This window comes from Desmodus rotundus, chromosome 7, assembly GCF_022682495.2.
Source record: "Desmodus rotundus isolate HL8 chromosome 7, HLdesRot8A.1, whole genome shotgun sequence".
Lineage (NCBI taxonomy): Eukaryota > Metazoa > Chordata > Mammalia > Chiroptera > Phyllostomidae > Desmodus > Desmodus rotundus.
The window spans coordinates 48,899,360-48,920,705 of record NC_071393.1 but is presented as its reverse complement, the minus strand read 5'-3'; the positions used below and the strand labels follow the sequence as shown (position 1 = coordinate 48,920,705).

The 21,346-nt window shown below is 38.1% G+C and overlaps 1 protein-coding gene and 1 pseudogene across 1 annotated transcript in view; both read right to left on the bottom strand.

The window, feature by feature from the left end:
- Positions 1-242: 242 nt before the first annotated feature.
- Positions 243-1,962, bottom strand: LOC112296560 (elongation factor 1-alpha 1 pseudogene; annotated as a pseudogene).
- A 1,116-nt stretch (positions 1,963-3,078) lies between these two features.
- Positions 3,079-21,346, bottom strand: part of SEC23A (SEC23 homolog A, COPII coat complex component) — a 61,910-nt gene continuing 43,642 nt past the window's right edge. Inside the window, exons 15-20 of the mRNA XM_024551294.3 lie at positions 18,630-18,707; positions 16,362-16,523; positions 14,006-14,092; positions 12,019-12,174; positions 8,783-8,848; positions 3,079-4,457 (exon numbers count right to left, since the gene is read on the bottom strand). Coding sequence (XP_024407062.1) covers positions 4,368-4,457; positions 8,783-8,848; positions 12,019-12,174; positions 14,006-14,092; positions 16,362-16,523; positions 18,630-18,707 — 639 coding nt within the window. The 3' untranslated portion in view covers positions 3,079-4,367. The remainder of the gene's footprint in view (positions 4,458-8,782; positions 8,849-12,018; positions 12,175-14,005; positions 14,093-16,361; positions 16,524-18,629; positions 18,708-21,346) is intronic.

Here is a 21,346-nt window from a genome sequence, read left to right as displayed (position 1 = left end):
AAGAAATAAATGTGTAGGCCTTGTCTGTCAGTAGTTTTTACACCCCCAAATTAATGAACTTCAAAACTGCCATGCACGCAAACAAAAAAATAGTCCACAACACATTCTCCTTTCCTTCTGAAGGAATGATTACAATGCACTGTAATCATTAATCAGTCTTACTATTAAACTTAAATGGCCAATAGAGACAAAGCATCCTGAGACTGACTTAAAACTGGGGTGGCATATATTGGGGATAATATTCATTTAGCCTTCAGAGCTTTCTGGGTAGACTTGGTGCCTCTGCCAGCTCCAGCTCCCTTCTTGTCCACTGTCTGACGACACCCACAGCAACTGTCTCACGTCATGAACAGCAAAATGGCCCAGAGGAGGACAGTCACAGAAGCTCTTAACACACCTGGACTTGCCAGGAACCATTATCGATGATGGCAACATCACCAGATTTCAGAAACTTTGGGCCATCTTCCAGCTTTTTCCAAGAATGATGATCAGTCTCCATCTCAGCAAATCTGTGAGCACTGTGAGCTGTGTGACAATCCAGCACGGGTGCGCGTCCAGCACTGATGTGGCCTGGAAGGTTCAGAATAACAGCCTGAGCTGTGAAGGCAGCAGCTTCCACTGGTGGCTCATTTTTGCATCGCCAGCCACAATGGCACAATAAGTGCCTTTGACAGACACTTTCTTGACAGTGAAGCCCACATTGTCCTAGAAGAGCTTCTCTCAAGGCTTCATGGTGTGTTTCAACAGACTCCTTCAGTTGTAACAGACTGGAGCAAAGGTAACCATCGTGCGGGCTTTGAAAACAGCAGTTTCCACTCGGCCCACACACACAGTACAAACAGCAATTTTGTAGACATCCTGGGCAGACAGATACAGGGGCTTGTCAGCTGGATGAAGACCAACCAATCCGGAGCTTCAAGTATCAGGTTCCACTGGCACTGCCATCTTTACAAGTGACTTCCCATTCCTTAAACCAAGGCATGTTAGCGCTTCACTCCCACGTGTTGTCCCCATTCCAACCAGAAACTGGCACAAATGCTACTTGTGTCAGAGTTGTAGACAATTTTCTTAATATGTTGACTTCCTTAATGATTTCGTCGTCTCTCTTCTGGCTGCAAGGCAGCTCCGTGGAGTCCATTTTGTTAACACCTAGTTGTTCCACACCCAGTGTATAAGCTTGACGGGCACACTCATGGGTCTGCCGATCCTTGGAGATACCTGCTTCAAATTCACCAACACCAGCAACAACAATCAGGACAACAGAGTCAGCCTGAGATGTGCCTGTCATCATGCTTTGACAAATTCTGTGCCTGGGAGAATTAACGATCGTCACAGAATACTTGCTGGTCTTGAATATCCACAGGGAGAAATCAATGGTGATACCGCACTCACGTTCAGCTCTGAGTTTATCCAAGACCCAGGCGTACCTGAAGGAGCCCTTCCCCATCTCAGCAGCCTCCTTCTTAAACTTTCAATGGTTTTTGTCAGTCCCACCACATGTGCAGATCAGAGGGCCAGTAATAGTAGACTTGCCCAATTCAACATGTCCAATGATAACGACGTTGATTCGAGTCTTTTCCTTTCCCACTTGGGCTTAGATTTAGCAGTGTTTTCACACCACTGTTCTGGTGGCAAACCTGTTGCAAAAAAGTGGGATTAAATTTGATGTCCAGTGTGTCACCAGGCCAAAGTGTTTGGAATTTATTGAGAACAATAGGAATAGCATGGTCAGGTCTTTATTTCAGTGCATTGAACAGCAAGATGGAGAAAAGGAGAAAGCAGACTGGTTAGGAGGCTGTTTCACCAAACTGGGTTAGATACGATGAAGGCAGAATAGCACTAAGATGAAGAACAAGTAAGTAGGGAGATATTACCAAGGTGGAATTGGTTGATGTTGAAAAGAGTGTAAGGTGAAAATAATTCCCTTACTTCTGGTCTAGACTGGCCAGTAAGCGCATCCATTATATACAGTCCCTGAGATAGGGGATGAGAGGGAAGTTTATCAAGTGGGGAACTGGGTAGAGAATACGTCAACTGACTTTTGGAACCAGCCTATGAAAGATTAAATCTATCCTGTTACCCCAAGATATGTGTACACAAATGACGTAGGTGTAAGGTCATTTATAGAGAGGAGGCCACTAAGGGGGGTAGGATCAAGAATGAATTCCAAAATAGTTCTGGACACACAGTAGCTTCTTATTGCTTCTAGTAATTTAGCAAATATGCCTTATCTACTCTGCTCATTTAAATATTAAGGATTAAACATTTCTTCTTTCAACAGTCTATTTAAATAGCTAGCAATTTAGTAATAGCTAATTTATACACAAATATAATCCAGGGTGATCTCTTTCAAATGGTAGGCTAAAAGAGTATGATGATGTATTAGTTCATCTTTATCCCTTAAATACAGAAGTACTTTACCACCTTCAACTTTAATTGAGGAGAAGTAGGCAGTTTAGGGTACCAACATCACTCAAGAGAAGAAATAATGTATTCTTAATGGACATAAGTTAAGGGGCCAGGCAAATTAAATGTCAATGATTATCACGGGGTCTGTCTTCAATTCAAAACATCTTAACTTCAAAACGCAATTCCTTACAGCACAGGTGGGCAAACACCAGGCCTGCAGGCCGAATCCGGCCCTCCACCTTGTTTTATCCACCCGGCACCTTGTTTCTACCCGGCGGCAGCACCAAGCTCCTTGCCCCTAGTTAAGGAGTAGTTTCATGTATACAGTCCCAAAATTACATTCGGCCCTTTGAAGGCAACCACGAGGCTGACGTGGCCCCCAGCAAAAATGAGTTTGACACCCCTGCCTTAGAGCGAAATGAGTAACGATTTTGGGGATGACGAAAATGCTCTAGAATTGACTGTAGTGGTGGCAACACACTCTGAATATTCTAGAACCCACTGCACTGTGCACTTTAAATGGGCTAATTGCACAGTGTGTGAATTACATCTCAATACGGCTGTTATTCTAAAAAGTAAATGACTTTTTAATCTACAAATAGCAGATTTTAAATGCTCTGTTTTTACACTAGGCTACTCAGGCTTTGCTAGATTTCAAAATAAGCAGGATAACAGAGTAAAAGTATATTTTATTGGTATTTATGCTTGACACAGTTCATCCAAATAAAAAGGAACAGAGAAGTTTATTTAATCTAACAGAGTATAACATAAACAGTTTTTAAAGTTTCTGTTTTGCCATCATATAATTGCGTTCATGCAAGCGCGATCATCAAACTGCCCTTCTCAGCACGTAGCACAGCACCACCTTCTATTTGCAGTACTGATGTAACTTTCACTGTTAAATACATCTGGCTTTAGCAATGTAAACATCTGCTACAAGTAAACTTCAAAAGGTAAATGTGAATGATACTAATGAATAAATCAAAACAGAACTGAGCATCACATGAGATAATTCAATAAAATATTATATAATACTGTTTCAGTAAGAACCACAACTTAATAAATTTCACAGAATGAAAGCAGAAACAAAAACTAATGTGTAAACTCCCAAAATAGTGTTAAAATACTGAAGGATTTAGGGTGAAATTTACCTCAGGAAAACAAGGAGAAAAACAAAGCCGTGCAGTGAAAACCAAATTTGGGTTAGTAATGAGAAGTCCTATTTACTGCAAAGGCTTTCTAAACGGTTTATTTTCTATCTCCTTTTTAAAAAAATTCTCATTTTTAATCATGTAAGCTGAGTATATGTGGGAATTTCACATTTGCTGTCAGTTTGGAGATTATTACCCCCAAAAACTTTTCATCTCTTCCAAATGGCCAAAAACATTAAATTATCATCATGAAAATTACCATTTATAAAGTCAAATAGTTTCTAAACAAATCATCATAAAAATAAATCTGCCTTAGTAGATTAAGTACAGAAAAAGTGTATACATAAGTGATGAAAATCAGAAAAATATTCAATGAATAGGCAAAAATGCTCACCTTTACCATTACTGTTGATGATTTTTGTTTACTTTCTAGCTAAAACTGAGAAACGAGTTTTCAAAAGTCAGTGTGGACATTCAGTGCCACTTGGATTCATCTGCAGTATACAAATGAGTCATGTCTCTCTAATATAAGACAAACTATTTTACTCTTTAACATAATTCAGTTACAAAGACCTCAAATTTCCAAAACCAGTTATAATACTGTGGCAAGCAAAGTAAGTTTGTTCATAGTGCTCTTGTCTTCCAGTTTAATCTACAAACGTGAACATTTTTCCATATATCTCAAACCATACTAATAAAAAGTCTAGAGAGATATCTCTGTTGATTTCCACAGATTAATTGAACAAGAAAAAAATAAAATTGAAAGATTATTTCATCTTCTTAAATGTCTTTAACATGTTTAGCACTTCAAGCAGCACTTGACACAGCTAGTTTCTTCAAATGATCCATAAATACTTGTAAACTAACATCATCTGTGAGAATAGGCGCTCCAGACTCCTAGAAAAAAAAGACACTTGCTATGATTAAAACAGTGTGACACCTTCAAATCTATAAGCAATGTATAATCAAATGTTTCAAACAAACAAGGTAATAATTTTGAGCAAAATAATGCCTATTTTCCTGCTGTATAATAAAGAATGTGACTGGCCTTTGCCCCCGGGCTCCTGAGAGGGAGTTTATATCCCTGGACTTTCTGAACAGTTGTGTCTCTGTTATTCATGAGCCCCTCAGATCACACCTGAGTTGATGCCATGAGATGAGGTGACTCCGGATGGAGGCCAGTCACCAGAAAGATCTCCCATGTGACGGGAGTGTTGAGCTTTAAGGCAGGTGGACGTCCAGGAGGGAGGGGAGAGCTGGAGGCTGAGTTCAGCCAGGCACCAACGACTCAGTCAGTCAGGCCTATGGAAAGGAGTCACCCCAGAAAACCTCTGGATACCAAATCTCAGCAGAGTTTCCTGTTTGACAAACACCAATGTGTTGGGAGGATGTTGTACCCCAATTTCATGGAAAGAGGGCACAGAGCTCTATATCTGGGACCCTTCCAGACCTCACTCTGTCTCTTCATTTGGCTTCATTCCTAATTTGTAACCTGTATAATAAAAATGTAATCATAAATGAGGTGCTTTCCTGAGTTCTATGAGTTGCTCTAATTACTGAACCTGAGGGGAGTCATGGGAACCCCCAAAACACACACATGGATTTGTAGCCAGTTGGTTGGAAGGGCGGGTAGCCCGGAATCCTGCTTGTAGCTGTCACCTGAAGTGCAGGCAGTGTAGTTATGGACCACGTCCTTTAAATTGTGGGGTCTGAACTAACTCCAAATGGTCAGCATCAAATCTGTACTGCAATTTACCTGATGTTAGAATAGCTCCATGTGCACCTTAATCCTTAAAGTAGTGTTAATTTTCTTGAATAAACTGGTGCTTTTATCATTTCCAAAGAATAAATCTCCTTATTGCTGCCTGTTTACTAAAATAAAACTCCAAATGTACATATTTTAACAGAAATGCCAGCTGGAAGGAAATAAACATATCACTTTTTAAACTATGCTTACAAGTTTTCAATACATTTTAATTTATTTCTGCAGGTTCTAAGTAATTAACAAGAATTAGGGAAAATTCCCAACTTCCATTTTAATGAAAACGATATTGATAGAATGACCCTGGTAATCCAACCCATTAATAATGAGATTTTATTACAGCAAGAAAAAGACTTTATATCTGAATTTTTAGATTTTTTCACTTGATACTTATTATTTATCAGTAAATATGTAAAGTCTAAAATGGAAAATAAGTACTTTTCAGGGGAGACCAGAAATTAGTGGCAGATGTGAGATGAGAATTTTTAGCTCCCATGGGTCTAATCTGACATAGCAACCGATATGCCCTACCTCTCCTGAATAAAGGAAATTCAATTTCAGTACATGTTTGTATATGTTAATTCGTAAGACCTTGAAAACGTTGCTAATGAAGGGAGGCAACAGCAGAGGATTGAGCTCAGAGCACCAAGCCACACTGCCTGGGCTCACATCTTCACTGTGCCATCTAATGCCTATGTGACTTTGAGGAAGTTACTTAACCTCTCTGCTGTAGTTTCCTCATCTGTAAAATAAGGACCTACTTCACATGACGCTGTAAAGATTAAATGAATTAAATTGTACAAAGTAAACAGAACATTACCTGGCACAGAGTAGCCATACATCATGTTTCAGCCATTATTATTTTGAAAACTCTACTATTTTATAACACCGATATATACTTTTCCTTAGTCTACATTCATAGTTAACGCAGAAGCAAAGGTCTCAGTGATGCGACAAACTAATAATAACCTGGCAACTCTTGTTTTTTTCTTCCTATAATCATACCTGACTTTTTTTTTCCGTTTTATACATAGTTTCCACCGCAATTCCCCCAAATCCAGATCTATTTTTCCTAGTCAAGACAAAAAGTATATATATGGATTTTCTGATTTATATTCTAGACCTTATTTGAAATTGTAAGTACTAATGCTCAACCCAATCTTATCAAAAATTTGCGGTTAGGCCCCGACGGGTGTGGCTCTGTGTGGTGGACATCAGCCTGCAAACAGAAAGATCGTTGGTTTGATTCCCGGTCAGGGCACATGCCGGGGTTTGCAGGCCAGGTCCCCAGCTGGGGACATATGAGACACAACTGACCCACGTTTGTCTGATATATGGATGTTTCTCTCCCTTCTCTTTCTCCCTCCCATCTCCTCTCTCTAAAAATAAGTAAATAAAATCTTTTTTAAAAAATTGCTGTTGGCTGATCTCAGTCTTTCAGATGCACCCCTTTTCTCTTTAAAATACAGCCAAGGTTAGGCAGAGAGGTGCGAGCTTCACGTGACTTAGTGTATGAAACACTGCAGCAGCAGAGGCCTCCAGCATCCAGTCACCGATCAGTGGTGCAGTGCTGCCCTCTCCAGGCCATTCACGGATAGTACTTAACCACTGGGTATTTCATTTTTGACAAAAAGAAAACTAAGGTATTAGATTCCATAATTTTTAGTAAAATGCTTGGCTACCAAGTTAATTCCTAAATTGCAGTCATCAGTTTAGTTTAATGGTGACAAATTCTGATTGTGGAGTCAGACTGACCTAGGTTCGAACGAGGGGGCCACTGACACAATTTAGCTGTGTGATCTAGGGTAAGTTACTTAACCTATAAAAGCCTAAATTTCCTTTTCTGAAAAATAGAGTTAATACTACCAACCTCATAGGAGTATTTTAATAATTAAAAAGGAATGCATAAAAAGCTGCGCATAGTAACCAGAACATAATATTCAACTTACTAGTTACTACAATGATTATTATCTATGAAAATATTTACATAATATCTTACAAAAATCACAGGTCAAGAAAGACCTCAGGCTTTTATCTATGACTCGAATGCCATTACTTTCAGGCAGCAATAATTAAATTGCAGAATTTAAAGTAGGTTTTTCCCTTTCTTCTTCTTCTTGAATCTTTTCTACAAGTTGAAGACATCATGATTTTACCCCCAAAACCCTTTAGGATGTTTCTCCACCCTAAATGACACCATCATCACACTCAAGAAATTTCAGAATACTGTACTAGTATCTGACATGTAATCCATACTCAAATTTCACAAATCATTCTATGTTCTTGATAGCTATCTCTCCCTCTAAATCAGGACCCAATCAGAATTCAGATTTTGTGCATAGCTGTCTTGCCTTGGAATAACTCTTACTTTCATGTGACTTCTAAACAAGTCCCATTGTGTCTGCTTTACAACTATCTCCCGAATCTATTATTTTTCATCATCTCGCCTTCATTTCCTCTCACTTGCATTACTTCAATAGATATAGTTTCAATCTGTAGACTGCTCCCAATCAATCTCACCACCCAACTAAATTATCTAAGACTCAAATTCACCCGTCTGTCCAAAAACCTCCAAAAACATTCCATTCTTAACAAATAAAGACTAACTCCTGTCCTAAACCTGCCATTCAAGATCCTCCACAATTTGGCTATATGATACTTTTCCAGTTTTATGCTATACTATTCATCCCTACTTGTACTCTGTACCTTAGCCCATGCTATCCTCTGCCTAGAGTTCCCTTCCTCGTAATTTCCACCTACTGAAAATAATAACCATTCTAAAGGAATGTCCCTTTTTCTAATCACATGAGATTTTCTAATCCCTGCTGCCAACATGTGACCTCCTCCTGTCTTCCTCTAACTTCTGCAATGCATCTTTCTAAAAGCACACATCCCATTCAGCACTGTAGTTTAATTCCCTAGGTACGCATCTTATCTCTGATAATAGATTACAAGCTCTTCACAGGCAGCAATGATTGCTATGCACCATAAAGTACAACTGTAAGAGTCCTGCATATAGGCTACCTGATAAATGTTGATATATGTATCAAGTGGTAAAACTTCTACCAAATCAAAGTATATTAATAATGATCCCCAGGCCTCCAGCATCTCCTGCTCAAGTATAATCCCTGACCTCTCCTGGCTTACTGTCTGTGGCCTTTTGTGGTTCATAGCCTAGCATTAAGTTAAATCATCACTTTTATATTAACTCACATACTTTATTGCTTTTTCTCAAGGGTGTGGTACTAAATTTGGAATATGAAAGGGTTCCATCTATTTGATATGATCACTCTCTTATTTTCTATGGTGTCACCAAATACTAATTCTATTTTCTACTCATTTCTCCATTACTTTTTTCAACAGAAATTATTACCAAATATATAGGGGAAAATGTAGCTCTCGCTAAAATAACACACCATAAATACACAAAGAACTTCCAAGATCTGCTATTTACACTTACCTGTCCCCAGGCATACATATTATTATGAGTCTGTGAAGGGTTGACTTTTGAAAGCAGAAAACGGGCCTTAAAAGCAAAGAAGAAATAACACAAACTTAGTCAATACTAAACAAATACATTAGGCCAATTAAAATGAATTTTATTTTATATGTTGTGGTAAAATTAATTTTATTAAAATATAACTTTTTAAAAAATGAACTAAATTTTGAAATATGTAGGCCACTAAACTTCATATGTCACAAATAAATAATAAATGTACCCTCTTCTCCCTAAATCATGCAGTCAAAACATTAATAATAACAAATAGAGGGCTCCAGTCAAGATGGCGGCATAAGCAAGCACAGTTCACCTCCTGGCACAACCACATCAGAATTACAACTACAATATAGAACCACCATCACTCAAAACTGTGAGAAACCGAGTTGAATGAATGCACGACAACTACAGAATTAAAGAAACCACATCCACCCCGACTGGTAGAAGGGAAGGGAACAGGCTGGCCCCACATCCACATGTGGTGGATAAAAATTCGGGAGGAACACCCTGGCTGATGTGGCTCAGTGCATTGAGCACATGCTGCGAACCAAAGGGTAGCCAGTTCGATTCCCCAGGGCACATGAGGGCCAGATCCCCAGTGGGGACATGAGAGGCAACCACACATTGATGTTTCTTTCCCTCTCTTTCTCCCTCCCTTCCCCCTCTCTAAAAATACATAAATAAAACCTTCAAAAGAAATTTTGGAGGGATGTCTTGGGAGTGAGGATTCCCAGCCCCACACCAGGGCCACAGGCCCACAGCCCAGGGTTCCAGTGCCAGGAAGATAAGCCCCCATAATTTCTGACTGCAAATACCAGCAGGGATTGAGTCCGTGGAAAAAATTCTGGAGTCCTAAGCAATTCCCCTTAAAGAACCCACACACAGACTTAATCAGACATTCCCTCTGTTGTCCAGCACTGGGGTAGCAACTTGAAAGGCACCTGAGGCATACCGGGAGAAAGTGAAGTATCTGGTATCAAAATGAAAGCAGGGGGACAGCCTTCTCCCAGACAGAAAAGTGGGCCATTGTCCCTTTTTCTGAATCCACCCCACTCAGAGCCACAGAGCCCGCATGCTAGTGCCATATCTGAGGCTCCTTCAACCTGACTAACGATGCCGCAGAGATCCCCAGAAACTCCATCTCACCCAACTTACGGGCCCACCCAAGCTGCTTTTCCATATGAATGGCTGGTCTTGGCTCATGCCTCCTAACTACCTAAATCCTCTCAAACAAGCAACAGCTGACCACAGTGACCTCTCAACCCCCATCAAGCTATGGGTCCCAGGCCTGGCATAGCAGCAACCAGCCTAAGTTCACAGCTTGGCTTCACCTGAGAAACCCCAAGCTCAGCTCAAGTAGCAGCCATCTCAGATTGCTTTATAGCTCAGGCAGGGTGGCCCCAGGTGAAACACAGGTGGGGGCTATCCTAGGCCTGCACCACCCAGGAAACCCCAGAGCCTACGCACCCAGTGGAGAACTACAGACCACTTCAGAACACCACCACCCTGCCCCTGCACAGCTGATCCTCCACAGAGGGTAGAGGTTGGTGGCCAGTGGTCACAGCCAGTACTCGCAGCTGACTGGCCTGGGTAAATTCTTCCTCTGACTTTCCAACCGTATCACAGCTCAACAACAAGAAGAGGGTGTACTCAGCCCACACTAAGGGATCACACCTCAAGTACCCAACTTGGGTGATAGGAGAGGCTGTGCCACTGGACCCTACAGGACATCTACAACATTAGGCTACACTACCAAGATAGGGAGTCAAAGCAGCTCTACCTAACACATAGAAACAAACACAGGGAGGTTGCTAAAAAATGGAGACAAAGAAACATGGCCCAAATGAAATAACAAAACAAAACTCCAGAAAAAGAACTAAACAAAACGTAGATAAGCAATCTTTCAGATGCAGAGTTCAAAACAGTGGTTATAAGGATGCTCAAGGAACTTAGTGAGGACCTCCGCAGCATAAAAATGATCCAGTCAGACACAAAGCATACACGAATTGAAATAAAGAACAATTTACAGGGAAACAACAGTAGAGTGGATGAGGCTGAGAAGCAAATCAGTGATTTGGAACATGAGGAAGCAAAAAACAACCAATCAGAAAAACAAGAAGAAAAAAGAATCCAAAAAAACGAGGACAGTGTAAGCAGCTTGTTAGTCAAGTGTTCCAACATTTTCATCATGGAGGTGCCAGAAGAAGAGAAAGAGCAAGAAATTGGAAATCTATTCAAAAAAATAATGAAAGAAAACTTCCCTAATTTGGTGAAGGAAACGGACACGCAAGTTCAGGAAGCACAGAGAGTCCCAAACAAGATGGATGCAAAGAGGCCCACTCCAAGACTCATCATAATTAAATGCCAAAGTTTGAAAATAAAGAGAGAATCTAAGAAACAGTAAGAAAAAGGATGTGGTTACCTACAAGGGAGTTCCCATAAGACTTCCAGCTGATTTCTCAAAAGAAATTTTGCAGGCTAGAAGGGACTGGCAAGAAATATTTTAAGTCATGAAGAGCAGGGACTTACAGCCAAGATTGCTCTACCCAGCAAAACTATCATTTAGAACTGAAGGGCAGGTAAAGAGCTTCCCAGACAAGAAAAAACTAAAGGAGTTCATCATCACCAAACCATTATGATATGAAATTTTAGATCTTCAGTCTAACACTCTCCCAACTGAGCTATTTTGGCACCTTATTATATGAAATTTTACAGGGACTTATTTAAGAAAAAGAAGACGACCAAAACTATGAACAATAAAATGGCAATAAATACATATCAATCAACAATTGAATCTAAAAAACACAAACTGAACAAACAAGAACGGAGACAGAATCATGGATATGGAGAGCATTTTGATGGTTCCAGATGGAAGGGGGTGTGGAGGAATGGGTGAAGAGGTGAGGGGATTAAGAAGTACAATTGTCAGTTACAGAACAGCCATGGGGATGTGAGTACAGGAAAGGAAATGGAGCAGCCAAAGAACTTATATGCCTGACCCACAGACATGAACAATGGTGTGGGGCTTGCCTGAGGGAGTGGGGGTTGCTGGGTGGAGGGGAAGAAGGGGGAAAATTGGGACAAGTATAATAGAATAATCAGTAAAATATAATTTTTAAAAAAGGGAAAAATGAAGGAAGGCAACAACTCATCACAGAAGTGGCAACAAACAAACATACACACAAATTAACAGTACTCACCTGGCTGCCCCCGTGTTCAGTGTCGATGTACCTGGGCATTGGAAATCTGGAGTGAAGGATCTCCTGGGCGTCGTCCACTGGGGCTTGCAGAAGGTGGCGGAAATTTTCATACTCTGGCATGTCCTGGTATCCTGACTTGCGCCACTGGGCTATGGTCTAATTTTAAAACAATTCAAGGAATTATTAGCTTTAATTTCTAGTCTATCCAAAATCTTAATGAGTTATTTTCAACTGAAGTAATCTTCAGAGTATAAGAAAATTATGGATTATTCCATTCATCTCCATTTTTAAGGTTAAGAATGCTAATTCCCAGGATTCTTGAGTAAACAGATACACAGGATATTTATTCTCCTTTAAAAATAAAGAGAAATAATAATTAACCCAGAAAATTTTAAAACACTACGCTTAATGTTACTAGAAGATATCTACCTAAGCTTACAATAAATGAGGGAAATTTTTGTTACAGATTTCCCAGAGACGTCTAAATGACCTACTATTAAGAAGTCTTTACCAACAGAGTTACATTCTGGCAAGAAAAATAAACATAAAAAATTAAAAAATAACAGCAATTCTCTCATCAAGATAAATATACCTGTAGAGCATCTGAATCAATTATTTTATTAAGATGAATGGCTCCAAAACCACATAATTAAATTACCCAAAAATTTAAATCTGGATTGGCTTCTAAGTTAACTGAAACAGTCAATATACTTACAATATCTCTGTATTTAATAGAGGAGCAATCATCTACACTTTTGCTTTCTTCTTTAAGCACATTAACAAGTTATTTAAAGACACAAACATTATCATAAAATAAAAAAATAAGCAAAAACCTAGCTCTGTCACATTACAGGAATTATTCTTTGAAAGTAAAGAGCATTAATAAGTAATAATGTTGCTGAGTAAACTGTTAGAATAACCAGTGACACGAGGCAGGCACTGAGTACTATTGTGAGGTTATTAAAAACATGAATAAGGGTTGTAACAGAATTCAGTAAAACATTCACGGGTAGTAGAAAATGGGAATAAACCGTTTCTTTGTTAATTCATAAAGACAAAAAAAGTAAAGGGCATAAGTAATTTTAATAAGTAATTTTAATTTATCAATTAAAAATAATAATAAATCTTATAAAAGTCTTGAATAATATTACTTAAAAAGATATTTCTGCAATGCCTTTACTATTACAGTGAAAATAAAAAATCATTTACAATTGAAAAAATTGAGAAACAAATAGCACAAGTTACTAGAAAATTAGACTATAAGCTTGAGTCTGGGTCTGTGACTAAAGAATCTCTATCTTTCAAAGCACCCGGAGTACAGTGCTTTTTTATACAGAGGAAGCACTTAAATATTGGCTGAATGAATAAATGCAGAATAAATAGAGTTCTGCTAAATACCTTGATGGCTACTCAAATATTCTGCCCTTTTCAATGATTTACTATTCCAATTAAGTGAAGTTATAAATAAATTTTAATTCACTTAGATTTTAAATGAATTTTCAAGACATGCCCATCATTTTAAAAACCCTTTAGGCTAAAGACGGGCTGCCCCATCTGTGGGAAAGCCCATTCTCTGTCTCACTGGCCACTGATAAACTCGCTTTCACTTTAAATGCAAAAAAAATTCCTGTGGAATACATTTTAAATTCATATGGAACACATGAAATAATGAAAAGGAAACCTTGTCCACTGACAAAGGTTGACTCTTCCTCTCAATGTTGTCAGGTAAAATCCTAAAGTATGATACACGCTCTGCTTTATGTAAAATCTACTTATCTAATCATGTGTGGATAAACAGATAAAACAGCCACCGCTGAGTCAACTGCACATGAAATCTAAAACCGTGTAGTAGGAAGCAGCACATTTTATACATATTTCACTGAAATGTAAATAAAAATGTATCATAGTGGAAAACGCTAGCCATCCAGGGAAAGACAAAGACTTGACTTTACATACATGCACAGTTTTAAATGCCAAGGAATCTTACCTCACCATGATAAATCAAAATCTGGAAGAATGTGTCCATGAGGAGAATACGATCAGCAAGAATGCTGCTGCTATCAAGGAGAACCGGCTAATGTGAGAAAATGGGACAGGAGGAGGAAGGAAACATAAATTACGTAAAGACACAAAAGACCTTTCCACAATCTATTAATTTAAATTTTATAAGTTTTAAATTTATCTGTTACTTAAAACCTCTTGCTATTATGAATTCTCATGACATATTCTAACCTTACCTTCTCTAAACTGAGGTTAACGATTGAAAAATAAAGTACAGTCAAGAAGAAACCAAGGATGACTCCTAACCTTGATGGTGGCACCACTGAGTAAGAGAGGAAAAGCCTGGGACAGAGCAAATTTGGAAAAAATAGGGACTATGATATGAAAGGGAGTGGGCTGAACTAATGACATAAATTGGGGTGTCACATGCATGAAGACAGTAATTAAACCTTGAACATTAGACTGCATCGTACAAAGAGGGAAGACAGAGAGGAAGCCAGACAGCCCTGGAGTATGACAGCACTTAGAGGTCTGAAAGGGACACACCAGCAGCAAAAGGATGTGGCCTGAGAAGGAACAGGCCATGCGCAGGAGGAAACCCAGCAGGTGCTGCAGGGGTCAGAGAAGCCTAGAGCAGAAAGGTTTGCAAGGAGTTCACATCATTAGGAAAACAATGCTGAGTTCTGGCGAGATGTAAGGCATTGTTAAGAGTTGTTTCAGTATATATTAGGGACAAGAGTCTGACTAACACAGGCTGAGAAGAGAATATGAGGTGATAAAGTACAGACAACAAGTAGATTCTGGGATTGGCTGTGAATGAGACCCAGGGAAATGGGGTGGCAATTAGAAAAAAATGTCAAGTCAAGGGTTTTTTGTTTGCTTGCTTGTTTGTATTAACATGAGTGCTTTTATTATTCTACATGAATAAGAAGGATCCAGATGGAGAGAAAAAGAAGATAATGCAGGAAACAAAGCGGATGCCTCCAAAAGCAAAGCCTTAAGAAAATGAAGCCAATGGGGCTCATGGACTAGATGGAAAGGCTGGAACTTGACGGGGCAGGCACTAGAGGTGATAGGATTCCAATTTTCTTCTGAACAGTACTCCATTTCTTCCAAATGTCTGCAATTTACATATGTTACTCTGAAATTTTTTCATTGTTATTTCTAAAACTTCCCTTCCTAATTCAAGGAACTACAAGACAAAATATTTAGCTAGATCAACATATTAAAAGTATATATTTTCCTAAAAAAAAGTAGAAACGATGAAAAAATACTAAAACAATTACAGTAACAAAACATAACATTTTACCCACTTTTTTTTTTACAAAACAGTAAATAAAGACCTCATGAGGGATCATTAATCAATAAGTTATAAGTATTCTTTTTCATGACTTTCCCTAAAGAATTATTTTCAAATATAGTCATAACATACTTCTAAATAATAAAACAGACTATTTTAACTACAGAATGAAAAAACTGTTTATTTAATAATGTTAAAATAAGTGGAACAGTTTGTTAAGAAGATTAAATGGATGACTTTATCCCTTTCTATGTACACGTCTATATATATAATCAACTGTATATAGTCAAAAAAGACTACAGGAAAATAAAAGATTATATTAAAACAAGAGGATACAGATTCTAGAATCATGATCACCTCTAGACATTGTTAAAGACATAAAAATCATAAGCCCTAGGGGATTTGATCAACCAAATGAATGGACACAATAATTTTTTATTTCCACTGTGCAACCCGCTTCAGTGCCTGCAGCTATGGGCAGAGGCCAGGCAATGGTTCCAAGGCCTCGGTCCACTTTGACATGGGGCATTACAAGACACCCAGAGGCACGGGCCTGCAAAATGATTTTAAAATTCTGTTCCATCTTGCCCTGACTGGTATGGCTCAGTTGGTTGGGCATCATTCCGCAAACCAAAGGGCCACCAGTTCAATTCCTGGTTGGGGAACACGCCTGGGTTGCAGGTCAGTCCCAGGTCAGGGCGCATACAAGAAGCAACCAACTGATGTTTCTTTCTCACATCAATGTTTCTCTTTCTCTCTTTATCCCTCCTTTCTCCTCTCTCTAAAAATAAATAATTTTTTTAAAAGTCTCTTCCATCTCATTATTTCATTATTAACAATTTCCTAATATGGCCTAGCATGAAGCCTAGCACATAGAAAGCACTCACAAATATTGTCAATGAACACATGAATACCTTAAGATCATTATTCTTAAATTAAATTCTTTTATTTAGTAACTGTGTTCAAGAAGAAGTTAGCTGATTTCGCTTTTTAATGGTACACATGACCATAACAAAGCCCATTTCTTTTATGCCCCCCTTACCTCTGGTGGTCCGCTAAAGGAATACGCATACAGAATAGGCTGAATCATGATTAGGGACTGGGTCAGATCTTGGCGCATAAAATGGTGACGATAATATGAACTCTCATCAGGACTATTGTTAAAAACTTGCAAGAAAGGAGACCTTCTTAAGTGAAACATAAACTACAAGATAAAACATGTGAGACAGCTTTTGAATGATTTTAATATTGCAATAGGAGTTTACTATTATAAAAAGCATTTGATTACAACTACCAATACCACAACAAAACAAATTATAATAACATTCTAAATTGCATTCCTCAGAATATTATTATTTATCAGTGACTTGAAAATTTAATTCAACAATTAAAAAATTAAATAGAGATGACTCAAAATAAAAACAGAAATAGAGACAAAAAAAAAACCCCATCTCAGATTTAAGTTATTCAGAGGCTGATGCCAGATGGTATGTTATCAGCCTTCTTTCTTTTTATTCCTCATCTCTCTGGCCACATCTCATTTTAATTATTATTCATTAACACCACCAAAATACTCTATGAGAACATAAAAGTTGATTAACAGATAGATTTTTAAAAGGGACTTACATACACCCACTTCTTCCTTAATATTTAAGGTCGTCCTAATCTCTAAGCAACATTCCTTGCACTGTTTCATTTATTCTTTCTCCTTTCACTTTCTCCCTTTCCACTCACGCCTCACACAAAAGATCAGAAAGGAGACTTAAACCTGAATGAAAGATAGCTCCACTGCCCCTGACTCAATCAAGGGTCTCTGATACAATCAATAGTATCAGCTCCAAAGTACTCCTACCCATTTGTTCTTCAGTTACTTCTCTCACCTTCCTTCAGCCCTCAGGTCCCAAGTACCTACATGTTGCTCCTGAAAAAACTCCCTTCACAGTTCTCTCCCAACACCTGCCACTGAAATTCTCATCCCTTTTCCTAAGGCTTTATCACTTCAGCCATTCTTGTTTATTCACAGCAATGTGTCACTGGTAAATTCAGGGTTAAATATTTTGAAGACAAAGGTCTCCCTTCAATTTAGAGTATGTCACCTTTTAGAAGATCATTAGCTTTTGAAAACCCAAAGTAAAAAAGTCTTTCTGGGTCTTCTGGTCTCTATTTCCTGTAGAGGGGAAAGGATGGGATGCCCAGATTTCTCCGAACCTAAAAGCCTAAAGAGAAGGTTTAGAGTAGGGAGAAAAGAGAAAGCAAAAAAAAGTGTGGAAAATTCAGTCAAATGCTTAGGCTAATGCCCCTATTCCCTTTCCTATTAGTTTCTGCTATGAAGATGAGGACCAAGAACTCCCAAAACAAGGTTTTTTTGCCTGTCTTCAGACAAGTGGGCTCTGCCTTTTCCTAGTTCTTCAAAACTTCACCAGAGGTGTAGGGAAGTCTCCCTCTATAAACATGGAGTTACAGGTCAATAAAATATTTTCTAAAAAATGTAAGAGGAGTTCTGAAAAGGAAGTTGAGGCTTTAAACAACGTTTTCATGAGCAAAAATTTGAATTTCCACTTATCAATATTAATCATCCTTCTAGACTGAGTTAAATGCCACCTCTTCTATAAATATGTATCTAACCAACTATTTGGAAGGATTCCTTTAAGTTTCCTTTAAATTCTGTATATCTCTCATACCATTTCACATGTTCAGTTCTGTGATCTCACCCTTCAGACTGAAAGCTCCTTAAAAATGGAATCCACATCAGTCTTTATTCTCCTGGAGTTTTTTGCAGATAGTACTGAGTTGAATAAATGTTATCTGTTACACTAAAACAACAGTTAAGGGACAGGTTCAGCTGCCCAAGTGAAAAGGTTCTGTAAGATAAATCAAACTAGCTTCTATTTACCTGGTATGTGCCCCTAAAACTGTTCTCAGATGCTGATCCCATGCTGTAAAAACAGTTGATTGGTAAAATTACTTCAAGTTAAGTTCTTTTAGTTCCACTGTAATTCGATGCCTTATATCAGAGGGAATGTTAATCTGCCCCACCCTTAATTCTATTGCACAGAAGGGTTCCAGTGTAATGTCTACTTACCACAAATAAATTCTATTTGCAAGGCCAACAGAAAAATACTATATACTTTTTTACTGACTACTCACAGCACAATACTAATTTCTTATCTATCCCAAAACTTACCTAACACCAAAAGAACAACCCAATACAATAGGTTCTGTAAGTTAAGTAATAAAAGTTAACAACAAAAGTAAGACTCAATGCTATCATCAACAGAAAGAAGAGAACATAGGCCTTTTATCTACCCACCTGTGGATACAGGGAGAAAGTTTCTGAAAATCTGAAGGAACTTGGATCATCTTTGTGATACTCTCCAAATTTCTGACACTAAATAAAATAAAACATGTTAGTAATATACCTCCTGGCATAGAGTTAAAACAGTGGCCTCTACATATTCTATTTTAAAAAGTTATTACCCTTTAGGAGGCAAATACTTGATATAGGATAAAATTGGAATATTGCTTATAGACTTACTAAAAGATTAATTACAATCAAAAGAATACATCTGAATTTTAGAACTAAGTACTAGATAATTTATATATTTACCTATGTCTTATAAAGCATATAAAAAGCATAATTGAGTTGTTCACATTTTTGGCTTCCAGGAAAAATCACTTTGGAACCCAGTTATCCAAAGGATAAAATGCTATAGTTGTAAAACTAATCCTTGGAAAACAGATCTTGGTATTTGAGAATAAGAGCTTGGCTGTCTTCAATGTTTCCCAATTATACCTCACTGGTGAAGTTTACAGATTAAGGTAATAATCTTCACTGTCCAATATGATAGCCACTAGCTATATGTATAAATTTAAAGTAATTAAAATGAAATAAAATCCAGTTGCTCAGTTGCACCAGCCACAGAGTGGTGGGCAAAGGTAGGTTTATAGTTGTAAAACAAATAAATAATACATTAATAAATAAATAATAATAAACTTTTTCACGCATTCACAACTGTAAACCTACTTTTGTCCACCCCTTTATATTTGATATGCTCGATAGCCACATGTGGGTAGCAGCTCCAGAGCAGACAGTGCAAAGTATAGACATTTCCACCACTGCAGGAAGTTCTCCTGGAGAGTGCTGACCCAGAATATCAAATACATTTAAAAGATGCTGTGAAAAAGCCAATATATCATGCATTAAGAACTACCAATCACATTATATTAAATACACACATTTTCTATTGTGCCTATGATTCTGTTAAACTAAAGCATTGGACATATCTGATATTATGGCTAGTAAGAGTAACAAAAAGATTGTTGACTTTCATGCTTGGGTAACTAGGGATGTCCAAAAGCCTAATTTCCAGAGCAGGATATATCTGATACTTATGTCTGAAAATTTTGCTTTTATTATGAACATTTTTTTCAGGTCATTAAATACTCTAGTACTTCATTTTTAATGGCTGACTAGCGCTCCACTATGTTGATATTACATATGTATCATCTGTAACACATGCAGATATATACATACACATATAATACACTACATATTACATATATTACATATATGTGTATATAGTACACATATATACCATAACTATCTTAACCAGTCCCTCATTATTAGCATTTAAATTTGTCCTGTTATATCTTTAGGATAAATTCTGAGAGATGGAATTTTTGAGTTTTCTGGAAGAAAGTGACAACACTTGCTTGAAGGCTAGTTCTGTCCTTAACTCAGTAATGATTTATGCACCAAGGTGGCAACATAAAAGGACCCTAAGGGTCAAAGCCTGAGCTCTATGAGAATATAATAGCGATGTCCTTATGGGTCCCCCTTAATTGAGACATTGCTAACTTAGGATAGCAAAGAATACGTTTGAGAGAGAGGCAGGAAGTAGAACTGACAGGACTGGGGATGTGGCCGGGAATGAAAGAGAAAGAACAATTTTACATGACTCGACATTTCTGGCTGAGATGGCATACTACTCAGGAACACAACGGAATAAACCACCACCACCCACAACAACATGGATGACTCTTAACAGTGTTAAGTGAAAGATGCCAGGCTTAAATGGCTATGTTGTATATAATTCTATGTATATGACATGGTGGGAAAGGCAAAATTATTGCCAGAGTAAACCAATCAGTAGTTTCCAGGACCCAGGCTCCGTCACAATGTGACCAAGGGCATAAGGGAAGTTTCAGAGGTGGTGGAACAGTTCTGAATTCTGATTATAGAAATAGTTACACTGCATAAGCTGGTATAAAAGCAATGGCTAAAAAGGTGAACTTCACTGAATGTAAATCATAAGAAATCTGACTTAAAAATAAATCGCTGGCTTGGGCAACTGGGTAGGAAATGATGCCATCCATGATCTAGAGAACACGAACACTGCGGGAGGAACAGGTTTTAGTGTGGGTGGACAGGCAGAAGAGGATTTCTGTCCGGGTGTGTTGAATTTGAACATCCAAGAGATGGAATCTTGCAAGCAGCTGAACACATAGGTGCAGAAGAACTTGTAACAGAGTTGAGGAGACAAAACAGCATGGGCAGGCTGTGGGTGAAGCTGCAGGATGGGTGGAGTTGGCTCTAGAAGAGGGGTAGTAATTGTGTGAGTTAGGAGGTACCTGCAAGATGTGCTTTTAGGTGCCTTCCCTCCAATTCCCTCCCTGAAATACCTGTACATCCTTAAAGTAATTTAACCTGAAATTGTCCTTTACCATCTTTAAAAGTGAGTGCTCCTGGGAATCATAACACAATAAAAAAAAAAAAGGTTGATGTAATGATTTCTAAAGGAAATGACTGAGGTCAAATCCTCTTATGAGAGCTGTGTTAGGATTTAGCGTAGTGCCCTTAAATACTTCAAAACGTAGAATATATTTGTCAACTTTATCCATTTATCCTCATGTGTTACTTTTCCCAAACATAGTTGAAAGTAGACCCCATTCCTCCTTATATATTACTCAATAATCTCCTATAGAGAATTCTTTCAAACTGTGGCTTGGAAAATTCTGCCTTAAATC